Source organism: Tenrec ecaudatus, chromosome 11, assembly GCF_050624435.1.
Source record: "Tenrec ecaudatus isolate mTenEca1 chromosome 11, mTenEca1.hap1, whole genome shotgun sequence".
NCBI lineage: Eukaryota > Metazoa > Chordata > Mammalia > Afrosoricida > Tenrecidae > Tenrec > Tenrec ecaudatus.
Genome location: NC_134540.1, coordinates 84,609,041 through 84,627,368, shown reverse-complemented (window position 1 = coordinate 84,627,368; position 18,328 = coordinate 84,609,041). Strand labels below are relative to the sequence as shown.

The window sequence follows — 18,328 nt, the reverse complement described above, 5'->3', positions numbered from 1 at the left end:
TAGAGGAATGTTGTGTGTCTTGTGGGTGCTATACTGTACCCTGGCTGGCTTGTCCCTTCCTTGTGACCCTTCTGAGGGACATTCCCCCCAAATCTTAACCTGTACTCCCAATGCCTCTAAAAAGCACAGGTGGAGCCCCACGTGGTTCTTAGGTGAGCATGGCTTTCTTTCCTGTGAACTCTCCCAGATGCTATCGAGGTGACGGACTCCCCTGAGACTCACCCATTTCACCCAGCCAGTTGAGTGTGCTCACAGCAGTGGCTGGCAGCTCCCGCTTGTCTCTGTTCACCCAGGGACACCCTGTGACTCTTCATGAAGAAACCTCAAGGGATCTCCTGAAGATCAAATGGCCCCTGGACTCAGACTTGCCACCCTGTCAATGTCCACTAGAGGCAGAGAGGCCAACTCCTGGTCACAAAACCCAGGACTGAGCTCTCAGCCAATGGGCCAGTTCACCGATGAATGCGGAGGCGCGTCTCTGCTAGGCAGGCGGAAGAGCCGAGCTATCCTTGCTGGAGTACCTTTTCCCGAGGCTGTGAACCAAGCAAGGCAAGTTACTCGTCTTTGTTTATTGAGCAAAGCTTCGGAACAAGACAATGATTTGAATGTGTAATGGCACCAGGCCCCAAAGGGTTGCTGAGCCCATCTCTATAATCAGGAGACAGAACTTCCCAGGGTACCCTTCTGACGGAGTTGGATGGGCACCGGGCCTCCTTTTCCCATGTTCTCATGCTTGACCTCTTATTTCTGCAGAGCAATTTATGATTAGCATGAGCTGAAGAAGTCGGAAGGGTAGAACTGAAGTTGGATATACAGCAGACATGGGTTGCTTGAGCCACGGTGTGCTCCATTGAGTGAAGTCACTGGGCTATGTGGCCTTGGGCAACGGATTGAACCTCTGCTAGCCTGCTTATCTAGTAAGAATCATGAGAGTGTTTTCCAGGCAGGCTTGTTATGATGCCCCAACCAGGGGGTATGTGCTTATTTACTGTAGTATGGGACACCTTACCCATACACTAACACTGATCATTAGGTTTTGTGTCAATCTGGCTGGGCCAGCGTTCTCAGTAGTTTGGCAATGGAGGCCTCCAAGTGATGTGATCTAACATACATATGATCCACTCTGGGATGAAATCTGTGACCATCCGAGCAGTTGGGGGAAGGTTAGGACGCAGTACTCCCCCTTCATCAGGTCCCAGCCCTGATACAATTGAGTGGAAAATTCCCAGGGGGTGTGGCCTACTCTTATTGAGGCAGATTCAGTTTGGAAGACTTCTTTCCTTCTTGTTGGTCTGGATCCTGCGCTTGGCTCGACTCATCATATTGTCTGCTGGCCCTGGGACCTCTTGGCAGCCCGCCATATGGCCTGCTGATCTTGGATTCATCTGCCGTTGCCTCCAAGAACATGCCATGTGGTCTTCCTATCTCCTAGTTCATCTTCCTGCTTCCTGGATCCTCAGACCTGGCAGAACTACAGTCAGGAAAAGTCCCCAGCTTAACATCTGACCCACAGACTTGAACTAGACTGGACTCAACAGCTTCTACAACAGTGCGGGCCATTTTCATGATGTAAAACTTTTCCTTTGTGTGTGTGTGTGCACGTGCACGTGCACACACACTTGCAAACACACACATCCCTAGTTGTGCTTCGCTAGGGAACTCAGCCCAACACACGAGCCATATTTTGTTATTTGATTTTGTACAAATTTATTTTTACAAAGAGCCCTGGCAGCTTAGTGGTTACACATTGGGCTGTAACCACAAGGTCAGCAGTTCAAAACTACCAGCCACTCCACAGGAGAAAGACGGGCTTTCTACTCCTGTAAAGAGTTACAGTCTTGGAAACTCATGCACAGTTCTATCCTGCCCTATGGGTCTCTCCGTCAGCATCGACTCAGGTGTGAGTTTGGTTCGGTTTTTTATTTCGACAGGATATTAAAGTGACTCTTTTTGAAACCTCCTACCAGTCTAAAAGAAAAGGGAAATGTCAAACAATATTGGCACCCTGTCAACTATGAGGCAGCCTGAGCGCTTACTTAGTAGGTTATGCGTTGGGCCACTAACCACAGGTCAGCAGTAGCCTCTGGAACTCAAAGGGGCAGTTCTACTCTGCCCTATGGGGGCACTGAGTGCAGACTGACTTAATGGCAATGAGTTTGGATTGCTTTTCCCCTCTTGACTCTGAGGACAAGGAGAGGAATCCCACTTCAGGGAATATCATGGTCTCTTTAAGGCAGCCAGAGCACCCCTGTCAGACTGTCCTAGGTGTTTTGAGACAGACCCAACTTTATGGGGGCCAAGATCCATCCCTTGACCTATTGGTGGGATTCCAAGCACCCTCCACCTGTGCCTCACTGTACAAACTTCTCATGACTCTGGCACCCAAGAGCCAGAGCCAGGGTGGTCCCTAAGAGGTCAGCGCCAGCACTCCTGGTTTACTTTACACAGGGACTTGACATGAGCCCTTAGAGATCCTCAGAGCCCCGGTTATTGATACACTCCTGTGGCTCCATTCTCAAAGGCCCAGCACGTGGACCTTCCACATGGACTCAGTATGTCATTGATACAGTATTACCTGCTGGCTCAGACCTTCCAGCTCTCCCAGACAGTCCACCTGCCCTGACAGAAATGCGATGTTCTCCCCCATGAGAAACCCACTAAGGCAGGAGGTATAGAGGGGAATCCCCCCAAAACTGGAAGAAAAAACCTCTGCTAGGTGGAGCTTACGTAGTACACATTTTCCCATTAGGCAAGCAGTGAGCACTTGCTCTAAGTGCACCCAGTGGCGTCCCCTGGGAAGGTTCTCTCTGGTCACAGTGAATTTTGTCATAAAAGCAGTTTCCCTCAAGCTTCATTTTTTGTAATGGCCAATTTAAGGGAACAGCATGTGGCTGTGAAATTTTGCTTCCTGCTCTGGAAAAATGCTGCAGAAACCATTGTGGTGTTGAACACAGCAGACAAGAACAGTGCTATGTGAAAAACTCAAGTGTATGAGTGCCTTTCTCATTTCCCAAAAGCTGAGGTGTCAGTTGATGACAAGCCTTGTTTGTCGAAAGGACAAACTTCCTGAAGGGACACAAATGTCCACTCAGTGCATTTGGCGTTCGTTCCACCAGGTGAGACTATTAATCAAGCTTTTTATTTAGAGGTTCTGAAGAGATAGCATAGCAGTGTGTGATCAAAAGGGCCTGATTGGTGGCAGATGGGGACTGGTTTTGTCACCATGACAGTGGACCTGCTCACATAGTCATCTCAGGGTGTCAGTTTTAGGCACAAAACAACATGCCTCTCTTGCCCCATGCCCCTCACTCACCTGACTTCACTGCATGTGACTCCTTTTTGTTTTTATGAATGCAGAAGGATAAGAAAGAACAGTGATTTGATGACATAGAAGAGGTGAAGAAAAAAAATGGGGGGAGGTGCTGCCAGCCCTCCAAACAGACAAGTTTGAAAAATGTTTCCAAGAATGGAATGGCAGATTCGACAAACGTATTAAGTGTAATGGAGAGTACTTTGAAGGTGATAAGGTAGTTTTGAGAAAAAAATTTAAATACATAGTGTTGAAAAAATTTCATTTTGGGGGGTTACCCCCTCGTATCTACATTTCACACCCTCAAACCAACTCCTGGAGTTGGCCATCGTAAATGAGTGTCGTGCCTGCCCCAATTGGGGCTATTTAGATTGCTTTTCCAACTCGGGGCTGGCCATTTCACCTCAGGCCCTTACAGTCTCTGCTCCCCCATCCACTTGCATCCACAGTCAGGAAAGAAAGTCCTCTGACATAAGCTCTCTCCACGTTCATTTTTATTTAAAGACTCAGAAACACAGGCATCATAGTTTTGTCATCACGGTCAATTCTTCCAAAACCACACATGGACGTTTGTGTTCGACAAAAAAACATTTGTGTGTTTGTTTGTGCAACTGTGCAAACATACAATGAATTTCTCAGTCACTCCGCTGAGCTTGGGGGGCACACGAGTAATCGTCACATCAGATGTCCAGGTGAGTACCCTTTGCCCTGGTAAGTGCTTGCACCCCATCTCCCCTGCCTCCCATCAAGCCCTTCACTCAACATATGCCATCTAGGGACACCTGCCTGCTGCTGCTGGTGCTGCTGTCTGTGATCTGGGTGCCCACTGTCTCCAATCCTTCTGCTCTGAAAGCAAAGCACCTTAGGTGCCAAGAGGCTACGCAACGACTCCCACGGACTTGTTGGGTGAGTTTGGGCCTGATGGGTGTCAAGCAAAGGTATAGGTTCATCTTAACAGCCAAACAGTCCTTGCGGGCAAGATGCCCGAAGAAGAAGAGTAGTTGGGCTCCTGCTCTTTGCAGACGTCCAGTCTTCGTGAAGCTTGGTTCTTAGCGTGTCTTTTCCAACACGCACCTTGTGTCTTTCTCCTGCTCTCTGAAAACTTGGCCTTGGCTCCCGGGGAACCCAGAGAGGAAGGCGAACCCAGACTTCAGAGAACTGTGCGGCTGTGGGCTTTTCTTCTCCCTCCCCAGGCGGGCACAACAGCCAGCCACCCTCTGACTCTGCTAAGAGACGGAACCGAGTGGGGTCTGCCAAAGACAGGGGTACTCTTGACCTCCCCCCTCCCCCCCAGGAAGGCCATGGGATGTTCAGGTGCCTCTGGCCTCCTGCCTTTCCTCACAGCCCGGTTAGACCTTGGGCTACATTTCCCGGTATGCACTGGTTGAGTAATCAGCTGCTAACCAACAGGTTATGGGGTGAACCCACCCCGAGGCTCGGTGGCAGAAAGACCTGGTGATTTGTTCCCACAAAGTGTGTAGTACTGGAGACCCAATGGAGTTGCTCTACTCTGTCAAGCACAGGCTGGACACACAGTGCCACCATGTCCTGAACAGCAGCTAGAAGAGAAATGAGTCCCAATGAGTCCATTCTGAGCAGATTTTCCTTGTTATCTGGGAACCTGAGATAATTCTGGCTTTCCTGGAGAACAAGCGGGCCAGTCCTTGTGCTAATTCGTGCCTGTTCTTGGTGATGATGTGGCTTGAGGGACACGCAGTCTTGCGCGTGTTGGGCAACTGATTTGGCGCCGCCGTGGCGAGTGCGTAGCTGTGGTTCGGATGGACGCGGCGCACAGGGCGCCCTCTGCAAAAACCAGACATTTCTTCTTTGTTTCAAACACATTTCTTAAATCTATTTTCATCTGGAATGAGAAAATGAGCCGTTCTCCAAACACGCTCTTGTGAGCATGGTAGCCACCTGGCAGTCACATGTCGCCAATTCGCGTCCCAGAATAACAACTCTGAAAAGAAGCATTCTGTGATTCAGAGGGCCCCTGCCGGGTAAGAGACTGTGCTTCAGGAATGTGCTGTGTCCCCTCCCTGCGAACCAGGGCGACTGTGGGGTTTCCAAAGGCTAATTTATTCAGCTTCATCTCAGTCCGAGCGGCTTAGGGAGGTAGGGAGCGGAGTTACAAACGGGGCCTTGGCGCCGGTTCACACGGTAAGCTGTGGATCCCTTGATACTGCAGTTGCCCCCGTCAGTGATTGTGGGAAGAGAGCCGCTATACCAAGGAGACATTTCCTTCCACGCCACGTGGTGGAAGAGCTCCCTGTCAAAGCTGCCCTTTCCTCCTCTCCCCCCTCACCCAACTCCTCTTGGAGTTAGACCATTGAGCCTCATTCTCCCAGCCCCACCGCAAGGGTGTCTTGAATCGCCTGGCTCCTCTTGATTTTTCTTTAAAGTCTCTAGCGGATGAAGGTTTGCATGGCCTGGTATGGGAGCATTTAGTCCTTTAAAAAAACAAAACAAAACAAAACAAAACCCCCAAAAAAACCAAACAGAAGCAGAAACTTCACCAGGTGGTGAATCTGAACCGTGGTACAGACTGTACATGGCTCCAGCAAGAAGCCACCGTGGGGTCCCGCTAATTGCTGTCATCCTCTCTGCCTGCCCCGACAAAGGCAGAGGAGCCTGCCTTCGCGGGCCAGGTGGACCTGCACGTGCTCTCCTTACAGCCACGTGCAAGGCAGCGACAGTGGCCCTTCCTAGCAGTGGCTCCAACGCTTGACTCCTAAGGTCGCTGTCTAGACAGAGCATGGGGTTCGGGTAAGCGCTTAAAGAAGTTGGCTCTTTCCCAACTCTCACTTCCCTCCCCGCCTGCCCCCAAATGGCTTCTCTCTTACCCCACGGGGCACGAGCCAACCTTTTTACTATTGAGGACGTGGGCTTCTCGGCCTTACTCCAAAATTCATATGGTAAATATAAAAATTCTGCCCGTTTGATGTCGCCTCAGACGGCCCCCCACCCCCACCCCCTTTCAAGCTCAACCAAGTCCTAGTGTTTACAAAAAAGGCAGCACCAGATGTATGGAAAAAGAGGCAATGCAGGACCTATTGGAAAGATATAAAATCGAACAGCTTTACATGAGCAAGGTAAGGTGGTAAGAAAGGTGAGCGATGGGGAAGGGCGGTGGTGGTGACCGAACCAAAATGCCGTTGCTTCTAATATTGGCAGGAGATGAAGCCAAGTGGGGGCTGTGGCCCCAGCCCCCAAAGAGCCATGTGGCTGGCTCCCCAAGCCAAGCAGGCCAGGCAGCACCCTTGTGGCGGAGCACCTCTTCTTCGGGCACACCCGGCTGAACAGCCTCGGGCGGCTTATTGAGGTATATATAGAGAGGGACCTAGCAACTCCGACTTCCTCTGGAACCCCAGGGTCGGCCAAGTAAGACATTCTGCGAGCTCTCGGGCCCACTCCCCAACCTCCCAGCCCCAGCCCGAAGGTGCCAACGCCCCCAGAACCTTCAACCCCATCTTGCATAGGCAGCAAACCAGGACACCACAGCGCAGCAATAAGTTACAGCAATGACATCTGCTCTCGTCTCTTCTCCTCTCCTCCTTTTAAAAAGAGGGCTTCTTGACAATGCACACGGAGGGGGAGTTGGTACATCGTTGAGGAACCACCCCAACATGGGGGTGCTCGAGGTTGGGGGCTGTATCAGGTAGAAGGCACTACCCTAACAACCCCCCTAGCCCCCTGCCCTGGAGGAAGCCTCGCCCCATGCCCCCTCCCCATTACAGGAAGGTGGTGCCCTTCTGCCCACGAGGCTGCTCCAGGGGGTTGTGCGCCCCTCTCTCCTGTGCCAGGAGCTTCTGGGGGAAAGTCTCCATCCTCGGTGAGCAGGGGTGCCAGCAGAGGGCCGGGCCTCAGAAGCTCTCCACGAAGCTGCCTGGGAAGAGGCCAGTGCGGCCGTTCCTCTGCAGGGTCCCCTTGTACCAGCCGTCCTCCCGCTTCTTGTGCACGAAGACGATGTCGCCCTCCTTCAGCTCGATCTCCGCCTCGCTCTGAGGGGGGTAGGACACCACCACGCGGTACCTGGGGGGAGGTGCGGGGGGGAGGGCAGAGAAGGAGGAACCAGAAGCCACAGGTGAGCCTGAGACTGAGGAATAGAGCTGCCCCCCTCCCGGGTTTGTGTCATTGTTGGGTGGGGAGAGGAGAGCTGGACGGGCCCATGTGGCGCAGTGAAGTATGCATGGACCTGTTTACCGCCAGGCCAATAGTTCGAACCTACCTGCCACCCTTTTGGGGAGAAGAATGAGGCTGCCTACTCCCATAAGGATGGACAGCCTAGAAACCCTGAGGAGCATTCTACCCTGTCCTGTGGGGAGTGTAGGAGGCGGAGTCCCCTTGATAGCAGTGGGATTAGTTTGGTTCAAAGATTTGAAATTCATTTAATGATAGTTTTTTTTACCCCCTCTAATTTTAAGAATCCCCCCCCGTCTCTCTCTCTCAAACACACACACACACACACACATACACACACACACACACACACACACACTCACCTGGGGAATCATCTCAGGTACCCATCTGTGCAGCTGGAACACCCACCTTCTTGATGAAACCCCCTCCTCACCCCTCAGTGCAGCCAGCACAACCTCGCAGGCAGAGTTCAGCCACTCATTCTCCCTGCCCTCAGGCTGTGGTCTCCCCAGCAGTGGGGTGCCCTTCACCCACCCCCTCCGGCAAGGACAATGGAGGAGGAGTCAGGACATGCGGCCACGGTGCCCTCAGTTTTGTCCTACTGTTTGGGCTATCTGCTCCGTCCTCCCTGAGCACTGCTTACTTGGTCTTCTGTCCTGCCTACCTCCTGAGGGGGCTGGGCGGCCACGTGCTGCGTGAAGGTTCTTTTTTGGTGTTGTTGTTTCAGAATAGCCGACATATTGTAAATACGCTCCCAACATTATAAACTGTGGTCTCCTAGCACCTGGACTGGCCCCAGGCGGTCCATGGGGTTCAGCCTTTCATGCATCTCATTTGCATGATTTCTCCTGCTCCCCCTCCCACAGAACCTCGGCCCCTCCCTGAACCCCCTGGCCTCTGGAAGTGTCCCTGATCAGACCAACTTTTGCATCAGCATCTGACCCAGAGTTACAAGTGTGAAGACGTGCCTCTGCCCACGCGTGATTTTGGGGTGTTGCTGGCCCTGAGTGGTTAATGCAGGACCTGCGGCCGGCAGGATATGTCGGGGAGCTCTCTGCACACATAGCTAGCTCCCAGGATCATGAGACACTGGGCCAGGCACTCATAGCCTGCGCAGGGGTGGCTGGACCAGCAGGGGGCAGTGGCTGCAGCCAGGTATGAAAGCTGGTGGGCACCCACCAGTTCACCGGCCACACAGGGCTGGCCCCGGGCAGGCCGCGCGGATCCAGCCTTCTACTAGACCACCCCCCCAAGGTGCTAACCCAGTTGCCAGCCTAAAAAGGAGCCCCGGTTGGGTAGTGGGCTGCTAACTACAAGGACAGGGGTTGTAAGCCACCAGCTGCTCCTCGGGAGAAAGATGGGGTTTTCTACTCCCGGAACAGTTACAATCTGGGGACCCACAGCATCAGGTCTACCCTTTCTCCTCTCAAACAGTTAAGCCTTGGACCCACAGGGTCAGGTCTACCCTGTCCCAGAGTGTCCGTTATGAGTCAGAATTGACTCCATGGCAGTGGGTTTGTTTTTTTTTTTTGAGACCAGCCTAAGGCTGATGGTTGAAACCCCCACAGCAGGGCTGTGGAAGAAGGCCCGGTGGCCTGATTTGGTGAAGACTAAAGGCGAGTAAACCTTCTCGAAGGAGTGCCTTTCCTTCCTTCCCTCCCTCCCTCCTTTTCACAATTGGAGGGGTTTATCAAGTTCACAGGTGACCACAAGCCAGGATCAGAAGGCATGAAGGATGGAGTCTTTGGTCCACAGCGGTGCCTCTCCTCAGTCATTAGCCAAGTCTCTCTGTGGTCCTGACTCTTGGTCCACATGGCCTCTGCCTTGTGCCCATTCGCTGCCCTGCCTCACGGTCTCGTGGTCTCTGGTTCGAGCACCGCAGCTTCTGCGGCCTCCACTCCTTCAGACTGGGATGCCACACGGCTCGATGGGGGGACTTCCAAAAGCGTGTGGGACAGTGGAGTGAGAAAGCTAATGGAGAATTTCCAAGAGCTTTTCAGAGACCCCTGCAGTCTCACAGAAGTAGGCCTATGAGTCAGACCTCACTCGGTGGAAATTATTTAAAGGGCTGTCCCCGAGGGAACTCCTCTCGCCACAGAGACATGGTTCACCAAGGCAGCCGTCAGCCCAGCCCAGCCCCAGCCCGGCCCTGAGCCCGGCCCCGCAGCCCATGACTGTGCTGGATGCTCCTGCACCCAGCTGACAAGGGAACGGCTCCACGAGGTGCTTAAAATGAGCATCAGCCCAGATCCCTATCGACCTGCCCTCTCCGGGCGAGCGCTTCCGACCTCACGGCTTGAAATACCACTCGTATTGATGACTTCCAAATTGGGACCCACAGCCCGAGCCCCCCTGGGTCACCACAGTTGACGCCACTTCAGTCTGTTCTCAACTCAAGGGTCAGAGGGATTTGCTGACAAGTCACGTTCTGTCCTTCCTCTGCTCAAAGCTCCCCAGTGGTCGCCTGTAACTCCCAGGACAAATGTCAAGGCCAGGAACCGGGGGCCTGAGCCCCCCGTGGCCACTCTAGCAACCTCTCCAGTTAGGCTTTGCCTGCTCACTCCAGCGTGTGGGCTCCGAGCCAGGCCTTGGGCACCCAAGGTGGCCCCACCCCAGGGTGGGTGCAATGAGTGTTCCCTCTGCCTGGAGGGAGCACTCTGTCCCCTTATCAGGCGACTTTAATGTCTACCCGCCTTGCCCCGGGGACCTGCGTCCAGCATGCTGGGTCCTCTGTCTCTGACTTTCATATATCGTCTGTCTCTGAACACTGGGGCGCAGGCCCATGCCCGCGGGAACTGCTGCATGTTTTGCCTCTTGCGTTACCATCAGCATCTAGCACAGTGCCTGGCATGCCACAATTGCTCAGCAAATGGCTGTTGGGTGACTTCACTGTTGAATACACGAAGGCAGGAAGGCTAGAGGGTAGGAGATGGCGCAGTGGGTGCCAGCCCGGGGCCCGAAACTTGTGTTGGGGGGTGGAGGTGACAGGGATGGTAGGGGATGAGGAAGGCGTTTGGACACTTGGTGGCTGATTTGGCTAACCCCGAAGGCCCACCATCCTCCTCCTTGTAAATAGTTGTGCCTCCTGGCCCAGCTGGCCTGGCTGGCTGCGTGTCACTGATGGGCCCAGTCCACAGCGGTCCATCCATCATCCTGCTCCTCGGCTAATCAATCTGGCTGTGGGCAAAGGCAAGTCCCAGGAGCTGAAATGTGCACAGCAGGCAGAGCAGCTGAGAGTAGTTCATCATGCTGTCATCTGTCCTGCAGCGTCCAGCGCTTAGGGCCCGAGGACGCGGGGGCACTAGCGGGTCGGGGAGCAAGGTCTGCCCACTGAAAGGTGGGGACTGAGCCTAACAGGGTACCCAGAGGATGCCCCTCTGGCTGCGCCCTGGCCCTCAGGCCTGCAGACAAGGTAGGGGACAGCTGAATGGCTGTGGTACATGGTTGTTAGGTGCCACCGAGTTGGTTCAGGACAAAACCACTGCCCGGTCCTGTGCCATCCTCACAACTGTTGGTGCGCTAGAGCCCACTGATGCAGCCCCTGCGTGAATCCGTCTTGTTGAAGGCCTTCCTCTTTTTGGTCGCCCCGCCCACTTTACTAAGCATGCTACCCTTCCCCAAGGACTGGTCTCTCCTGACATGTCCAAACTACATGAGACAGAGTCTCAGCTTCTTGCCGCTAAGGGGCATTCTGACTGTTCTTCCAAGACAGATTTGGGTGCCTTTTGGCGGTCCATGATACTATCAGTATTCTTCTCCTGCATCACAATTCCAAGGCATCTTCCCCATTCGATGTCCAACTTTCACACACAGATGAGGCAACTGAAAACGCCCCAGCTTGGATCAGGTGCACCTTGGTCCTCAAAGTAGCATCCACGCTCCTCTACATGTTGAAGAGGTCTTGTGTAGCAGATTGACCCAAGGCAAGGCGTCCTTTGATCTCTTGACTGCTGCTTCCATGAGCACTGATTGCTGGTCCCCGCAGGACAACGTCACCATATGGAGATGTGTTCATTGCCAGGGGGTGCCAATGATGAAGTGCTTGGTGGTTAACAAAAAGGTTGGTGACTCCAGCCTCCAGGGGCTCTGTGTGAGGAAGGTCTGGGGATCTGCTTCCCACAGCATGTGTGTGGGGATGGTGGTGGGGAGTCCTGCTCAGTCACACGGGGTCACTAAGAGACAGCAACAACGTGCAGCAGCAGCAGTCCCCAGGTGGGCTTCCCAGCTCTCTCTTCACTCAGTGGCTCCCTATCTTCCCTCTTCTCTCCCCCCGGCTTCCTAGGAGAACTGAAGAAACCCTCTGACCTTGGGGGAGGCCAAGGCTTCCTGCCAGTTTGCACATGCTGTGGGAGAAGACCTCAGCAGCCTCCTTCCCTGAGTCGTAGCCTGGACTGGACCTGGATCCACGAGAAGAAGCAACCTGCTCTTGTCCTGTCTTTAGCCTGGCTGTTCCCAGCTGAAGTGCTGGCCTGTCCAGGCTGAGGGGCGAGGGAGACTTCTCCCACTCGGGTCTTTCATCCACAGAGCCCGCTGCTCCACCCTGTCGGCCACAGCCCCACCTAGAGTCCCTGGTGCAAACCGTCTGGGTCACCCAGGCAGCACTGACCTGTGGGGTCTTCAGTGAGTTTGCTATGAGAATTTGGGTCTTAGAAAGCAGGAAATGATAAACGAATGACATTGAGAGGGCCCCTAAGTCAGCATTTCTTGAAAGGATGCTAAATGACAGGATCCCGGAGTCAGGTTGCTTAACTCCATTGTAACCCAACTTGACAACTCCCCTGGGGAATAGGGAGAAATGGAAACCGCACTGCCATCGGGCTGATCCTGACTCATTGCTGCCCTAAAGGGAGCAGAAAGCCTCATCTTTCTCCCTTGGAGTGACTTGTGGGTTTGAACTGCTGACGTTATGGTTAGCAGCCCATGTCAAACACACTATGCCACCAGGGCCCACAGCACCGGGGTCAGGCAGGCATTTCCCACAAGTTCTGTGGATGAGTGCTTGCACACCAGCGGTACCTGAGAATCGAGGGCTTAGCAGGAACACTCTGGGTGGGAAGACTTTATATAAGGAGGCTTCAAAAAGTGTGTGGAAAAGTGGTATTAAAAGAGCATGGAAATTTTCCATGAACTTCTGAATCCCCTTTAAAATTTCACAGAAGAGCCTTGACGGAGTTATACATTGGGCTCCTAATCACAAGGTCAGCAGTTTGAAACCACCAGCCACTCCTTGGCTTTCTATTCCCGTAAAGGGTTAAAGTCCCCGAAACCTACTGCCCTGCAGGCCTAGCCCACCCTACAGGGTCACTTTGAGTCAGAACAGACTCAGTGGCAGTGAGTTTGCTATCTTTGGTTTTGAACCTTCACACCAGACCTGGGAGTGCCTATTACCCCCACCCCTGTCTTAGGACCAATGAGTCATGATTTTGGAGTAAGTGGGGCTTGGGATCCCTGGTGGTGTAGTGGCTTATGCCCTGAGCTGAAAACCACAAGGTCAGCAGTTCGGAACTACCAGCCATCTGGCAGGAGAAAGATGAGGTTTTCTACTCTTCCAAAGATGTTTAGTCTCGGAAACCTACACGGGCAGCCCTACTCTGACCTATAGGGTGACTGATTTGCCATCGACTTGAGTTTCGAGCTTGAAAGTCTTTTTGAGTTTCGAGCTTGAAAGACTCACTGGCTGAGAAGACCCTGGTCCAGCCCTCGGTTGGTGAGCTGACCCTCAGTCAAGGTGGCACAGAGGCCCCCAGCCTCAATTCCTTTCAGGCAGGTAAGCTACCTCTGTGGGTGTGACCTCTCACATTGCAGAGTGCCTCCTCCTAGGGGGAGAGAAGGGCTAGCGTGGGCCCTGGGCCTCTACAGGGTGGCCCCGAGTCTAACCGCCTTGGACATGCTGTGACAAAGCCGGGTTCCTTTTACTTGGGGCACGCTAGGCCCTGGCAAGCCTCTCCTACCGCCTCAGCTTCTAGGAAATGCTGTTGGGGAGAGGATGGGGAGCGTGACTCCTGCCTCCTCCCAGTCCAGCGTCTGCAACCTGCAACCTGCTGGCCGTTCCTTGGAGGAAAGCAGATGGCCGGGGGGCTGCAGCAAACGGTGTGATGGGGCCTGATGGCAGGGCAACTCACAGACGCAGTGGCTCCCTCACCAGCATCTCCGCTCTCCCAGCTCAGCGGTTTCCGCTGGACCCTGAAGCTGTGTCCACACAGCTGGGACATAAAGCTCAGGGCCTGCCTGTCTGTGAGACGAGAGAGAGAGAGAGAGAGAGAGAGAGAGAGAGAGAGAGAGAGAGAGAGAGAGAGAGAGAGCCAGCCCTCTGCCGCCTGCCAAGCCTTCTCCAAACACCTGCACCGGCTGCCTCCTCTCTTCTCCAAGGGGGGGGGGCAGAGGGTGAGATTTCTCAGACTCTGAACACAAGTCGTGGCTTTTGCCTCAACTGCCAGATGCGGCACAAAGAAGCAGCTTTAAAAATGCAGTTTGTGATGGGGGGTGGGAGGCGGTGGGGGGAGTAATCCGGTGCCTCTGAGTGATTCCCTGATTGAATGAGCCTAGATGGGTGCATGGTGAATTTATACGAGACCAGCGTTTAACATGTGGGTCCAGATGATCCCCAAGATTCTACGTTCCTCTTCCCGCGGCCTGAAAGGAATGACGATTAGCCACTGCAGGCAGGAAGGGTTCTGTGGGGCGATGAGGACTCCAGCGTCCCCTGTGCGGTGAGGGTGCTGTCGAGAACCGGCGGGTGACTTTGCCCTGCTGAGGGCAATGCAGGCCAGGTCAGTTAGGGTTGGTTTTCCAAGGGAAAGCCCAACGAATCCAAATAGCTGAAATGGAAATAAATTCTTATCACTACGTAGTGCAATAAGCTCTGTGTGTTTGCTGGCCCTCCACGTGGTTGGCTTTGCGAAGTCCTGGATCGAATGCTGAAGAGGACAGGGTGCTCCAAGTGGGTGGGTGGAATGTGGCTCGTATAGAGTCTGACGCTGCCCACATAAGGCCAAACTCACTGCCATCGAGTTGATGCTGACTCATAGCAACTTAGAAGACAAAGCTGAACCGTCCCTGGGAGCTTCTGAGACTAACTCTTCACAAGAGTGGAAAACCTGGTCTTTCTCCCAGTGATCCTTGGGACCTTGGAAATTGCAGATTTCCAAGACTCTACTGCAAACATGATCAATGCATGTATGAGGGTGAGTCAAAAAGCATTGCTCCTTAGTTTCCAGTTCACACACACGCAGGCTTATTCCAAATAAAATGTGTTTAAGGATGCTTCTGTGATCCGTGGATGGCTGCAGACAAGTCTCTCAGGAACGCACTTGTTTGAATCTTGTTAGAGTGCCTTCGAGGAACAAGCTAATCCAAGCTGTGGTCTCCAGAGGGGTCTTTGGGGCCAGTTAACTTCAAGGCAGGGAGGGCAGCCTGGAAAGTTAGGGCTACTGCTTTTGGAGGATCTCAAAGGGACCGTCTTGCTAGATTTTCTTGACACCCAGGATGGTCACGGGGGCTCATTATGAAGTTTATTTAAAAATGGAAAGTGGAGTTGGTGAGAGAAAGGCCAGCCAAGCTCCACTAGAGAAGCTCATCCTTGGAGGATAACAAGGGCCATCTTGCAGTTATTCCATTGGGAAGCCGTGTCTCATCCAGGCTACAGCCTGGCCGGGCAGCAGCAGAGGGCTGGTAAGTAATAACAGTTACTGTACACTCGTGATTTTCCATGAATTAATTGAGGCTTCCTTAGGCCATGTTACCCCTGTGTCAAGTATGTGCTACTCAAAGGAAGGAAGAAGCTTGCTTGAGGTGAAAGGCTGAGAACTGACATGTGTCTCTGCTCCCAGGCACTTCACAGTATTGTCAATCCGTGGATTTTGTCAGGAGGCATGGGAAGGCAAGGAAGCAGCCCAGCATGAGGTCAGTCCAGGGTTGGTGGGTCTCTCCCAGGAAGACAGGGGTATCACTCACTTGAAACCCCATGCACTCACATCCCACAGCTACGGTCCCTGGGGGATGGGGCTGCAAACAGATTGTGCTTCACTGCAAACCCAAAGATTGGTAGTTTGAACCCACCTCAGGTGCTGTGAAAGAAAGGCCTGGCAATCCATAGAGATGGCAGTCAGGAAGATGCCATGGACTTGCTCTGAGCTGGAATCAAAATGATGACGGCATGTATGTTCTTTATAAGCCATATCTCCTTACTGGAGGAACCCTGGTGGCATAGGGGTTACATAGTGGGCTGTTAACTGCAAGATCAGTACTTGCAAAACTACCAGCCGCTCTGTGGGAGAAAGATGAGGCTTTCTTTTCTCTAAACTAGTTAAGAGTCTTGGAAACTCAAAGGGGCAGTTCTACTCTGTCCTGTAGGTTCACTGGCAGTCAGAGATGACTCGATGGCAGTGTTTCGTCTTTGAGTTTTTACACTACCTCGTTACGAGTTCTACTTTATAAAGTTTGACTTCCCACACAGATTATCCACAGGACAAGAGTGTGTTCCGGAGATGGCCCAAGCGTCAAGTCCCATTGGAAGGATTCCTGATCGGCACTTTGGTTTTCTCCATCAGGCTTGGGGCTTGGTCCATGCGCGTCTACTTCTGTGAGACAGACTACTTGCCAGGGAGTGATTTTAAACTTGTAGGCTGAGGACTAGATCCTGCTGGCAGGAGCTCCCCAAGGAATGGCCTCCCTAATGGCACGTTTCTGCAGCCCCTTCAAGCTAAACTTCCTTTCTTGGGGAGCAACGAACAGAGTAGCCTCAAGAGATACACCCACCCACCAGGCAAGCCCCGTGGGAGTTTAGACCTGGGAGACTCGGCAAATACAGCCTTGAATATTGCTGCCGCAGAACCGGGCCGTCCCTCCCAGGGGAGAGTGGCCTCCCTCTGAGGCATTGTTGGTGAGGACCTTGGTCTTGACAGCCCTTGACGGCGTTCCTCCATCGCTTCCCCCATTGCTGTCATCTTCGAGCGGGGCGCGCACACAGTGGGTACTCCGTAGACATTTGGCAAGTTGGTGCCTGTGCAGGGGCTCCACCCGCAGGGCTGCTCGCCTCTGCCAAGTGGGGGAATCACAGCTGCCCAAGCTCGTGGGCGTTGTCTTCACACGGCTTCGAGGCCACAGTCGGAGGCTTCCTGGAGCGGTCCCCGAGTTGTCTGAGGCGGAAGCATTTCCCTCCTGAGCTCCTCAGCTCCAACCATCCCGAGCTCCCTGGCACACTAAGTGGCCTTACGGGCTGCAAAGGTTGAGGGGAGATGGAAGTTTTTCTCCTGCCTCATTAGGAAGTTGTTTGGTTAGAGGCAGTTTTTAATTTTTCCTGGAAAACTCTGTTCGCTAATGAAGCTCTGTGGTGCGTGCTTAGAGAGTAAGAAGGTGCCAAGAGCTCCCGGGTAGCTTGAGGCTCTTCTGAGTACAGTGACACCCTGATTAGACAGAACAGGCGGGGAGGGAAGGCAGTGTGGGACTTTTCTAGCTGCTCATAGATTTCTGGACTTTTTTTTTTTTTTTTTTTTTAGCACTGGGTCTTTTAAGACACTGTTGGTTGCAGAAGTCATGCCTTTGAAGAATCTGGAGTGACCGAAACGCGGGTGACACAGGAGAGAGGCTTTCAAGTATGTAGACCTCTATCATTCTCATCAGCCAGCTGGACTCTGTGTGCCCCAGGGAGCAGTGACTGGGACTTACATTCAGAAGGCCAGGCAGCGAGAGGTTGGCTTCAGGGAGGAGGAAGGTTCTGGGCACCCATAGTCCCTGGAAAGTTGAAGGACGTCCTGGGGGCAAGGAAGTGGAGGAGAGCGATGGCTGTCGACGAGCACATGAGTGCATCGTGTAGTTACTGACGGCCGAGGAGCTGGTTCCGGCCCAGGCATTTTTCTGCGGTTGGTGGTGCCGTGATGGGGCTCAGAAGAGAGCTGTATGCCGGGCAGGCAGTGCTTGCTGTTAGGAGCTGTCGAGTCAGGTATGACTCATAAGGACCCTGCGGACAAGAGACCGAAACACCACCTGGTCCTGTGCCACCCTCACGACTGTTCTGAGGTCTGAACCACTGTGGCAGCCACGGTGGCCATCATCTTGTTGAGGGCCTTCCTCTTCATCAAAGCCCCTCCGCTTTACAAACACCATCTCCTCCAGCGACGGGTCTCTTCTGAGAACACGTCCAAAGTGAACACGGCAGGCGGTGGGGTAGTAATTCGTTACGGAGGATCCAGATGCAACGATATCTGAACAGAAACGGGCATTTTCTATGCTGTGTATAAATCGGAGACACAGGGACCCTTCTGTGGATGGATGCTGATCACGTGGCTTCCGTGACTAAGAGCTTGGCATTGCGGTCAGACTGCCCTTGGCTTAAACCCTGGCTCTGCTACTCTCAGTGTGACCTTGAGCACGTTACTGAGCCCTTTTACTCACCTCAGCTTCCTCATCCATAAAATGGGGATAAGAAGGCTATTGAGCTCACAGGGTCCTTGGGAGGATTCCATGAGAGAAGAGCCAGAGACGACTTAAAGAATAGTAGGCCCACAGCGAGGGCAGCGACTAAGCTGTATGCAGGGTGTATCCGGAATCCACATCGAGGGCCGAGTGGTCTGAGTTTCACCACGGCACAGAACATGGGATCAGTGTTAGCTATTATTCCACGAGGAGCCGCCCTGGTGAGGTAGTGGTTATGCACTGGGCTTCCATCTGAAAGGTCAACAGTTCGAAAGCACCTGCTGCTCTGTGGGACAAAGATGAGGCTTTCTACTTCTGTGAAGAGCTACCATCTGGGAGACCCACTGGGGCAGTTCTACTCTGTCCTGTAGAGTCGTCGGGAGTTGGAGATGATAGGATGGCAGTGAGTTTGGTTTATTATTCCAAGAGTAGGTGTAAATACAGAAATATACTTTGACTGATAGT

General features: G+C 53.2%; 1 protein-coding gene across 5 annotated transcripts in view; it reads right to left on the bottom strand.

Annotated features, from left to right (window-relative positions):
• Positions 1 to 3,787: 3,787 nt before the first annotated feature.
• Positions 3,788 to 18,328, bottom strand: part of SH3RF3 (SH3 domain containing ring finger 3) — a 508,325-nt gene continuing 493,784 nt past the window's right edge. For all 5 annotated transcript variants that reach the window (XM_075563366.1, XM_075563369.1, XM_075563364.1 and 2 more), the window contains one exon: positions 3,788 to 7,342. In XM_075563366.1, coding sequence (XP_075419481.1) covers positions 7,174 to 7,342 — 169 coding nt within the window. In that variant the 3' untranslated portion in view covers positions 3,788 to 7,173. The remainder of the gene's footprint in view (positions 7,343 to 18,328) is intronic.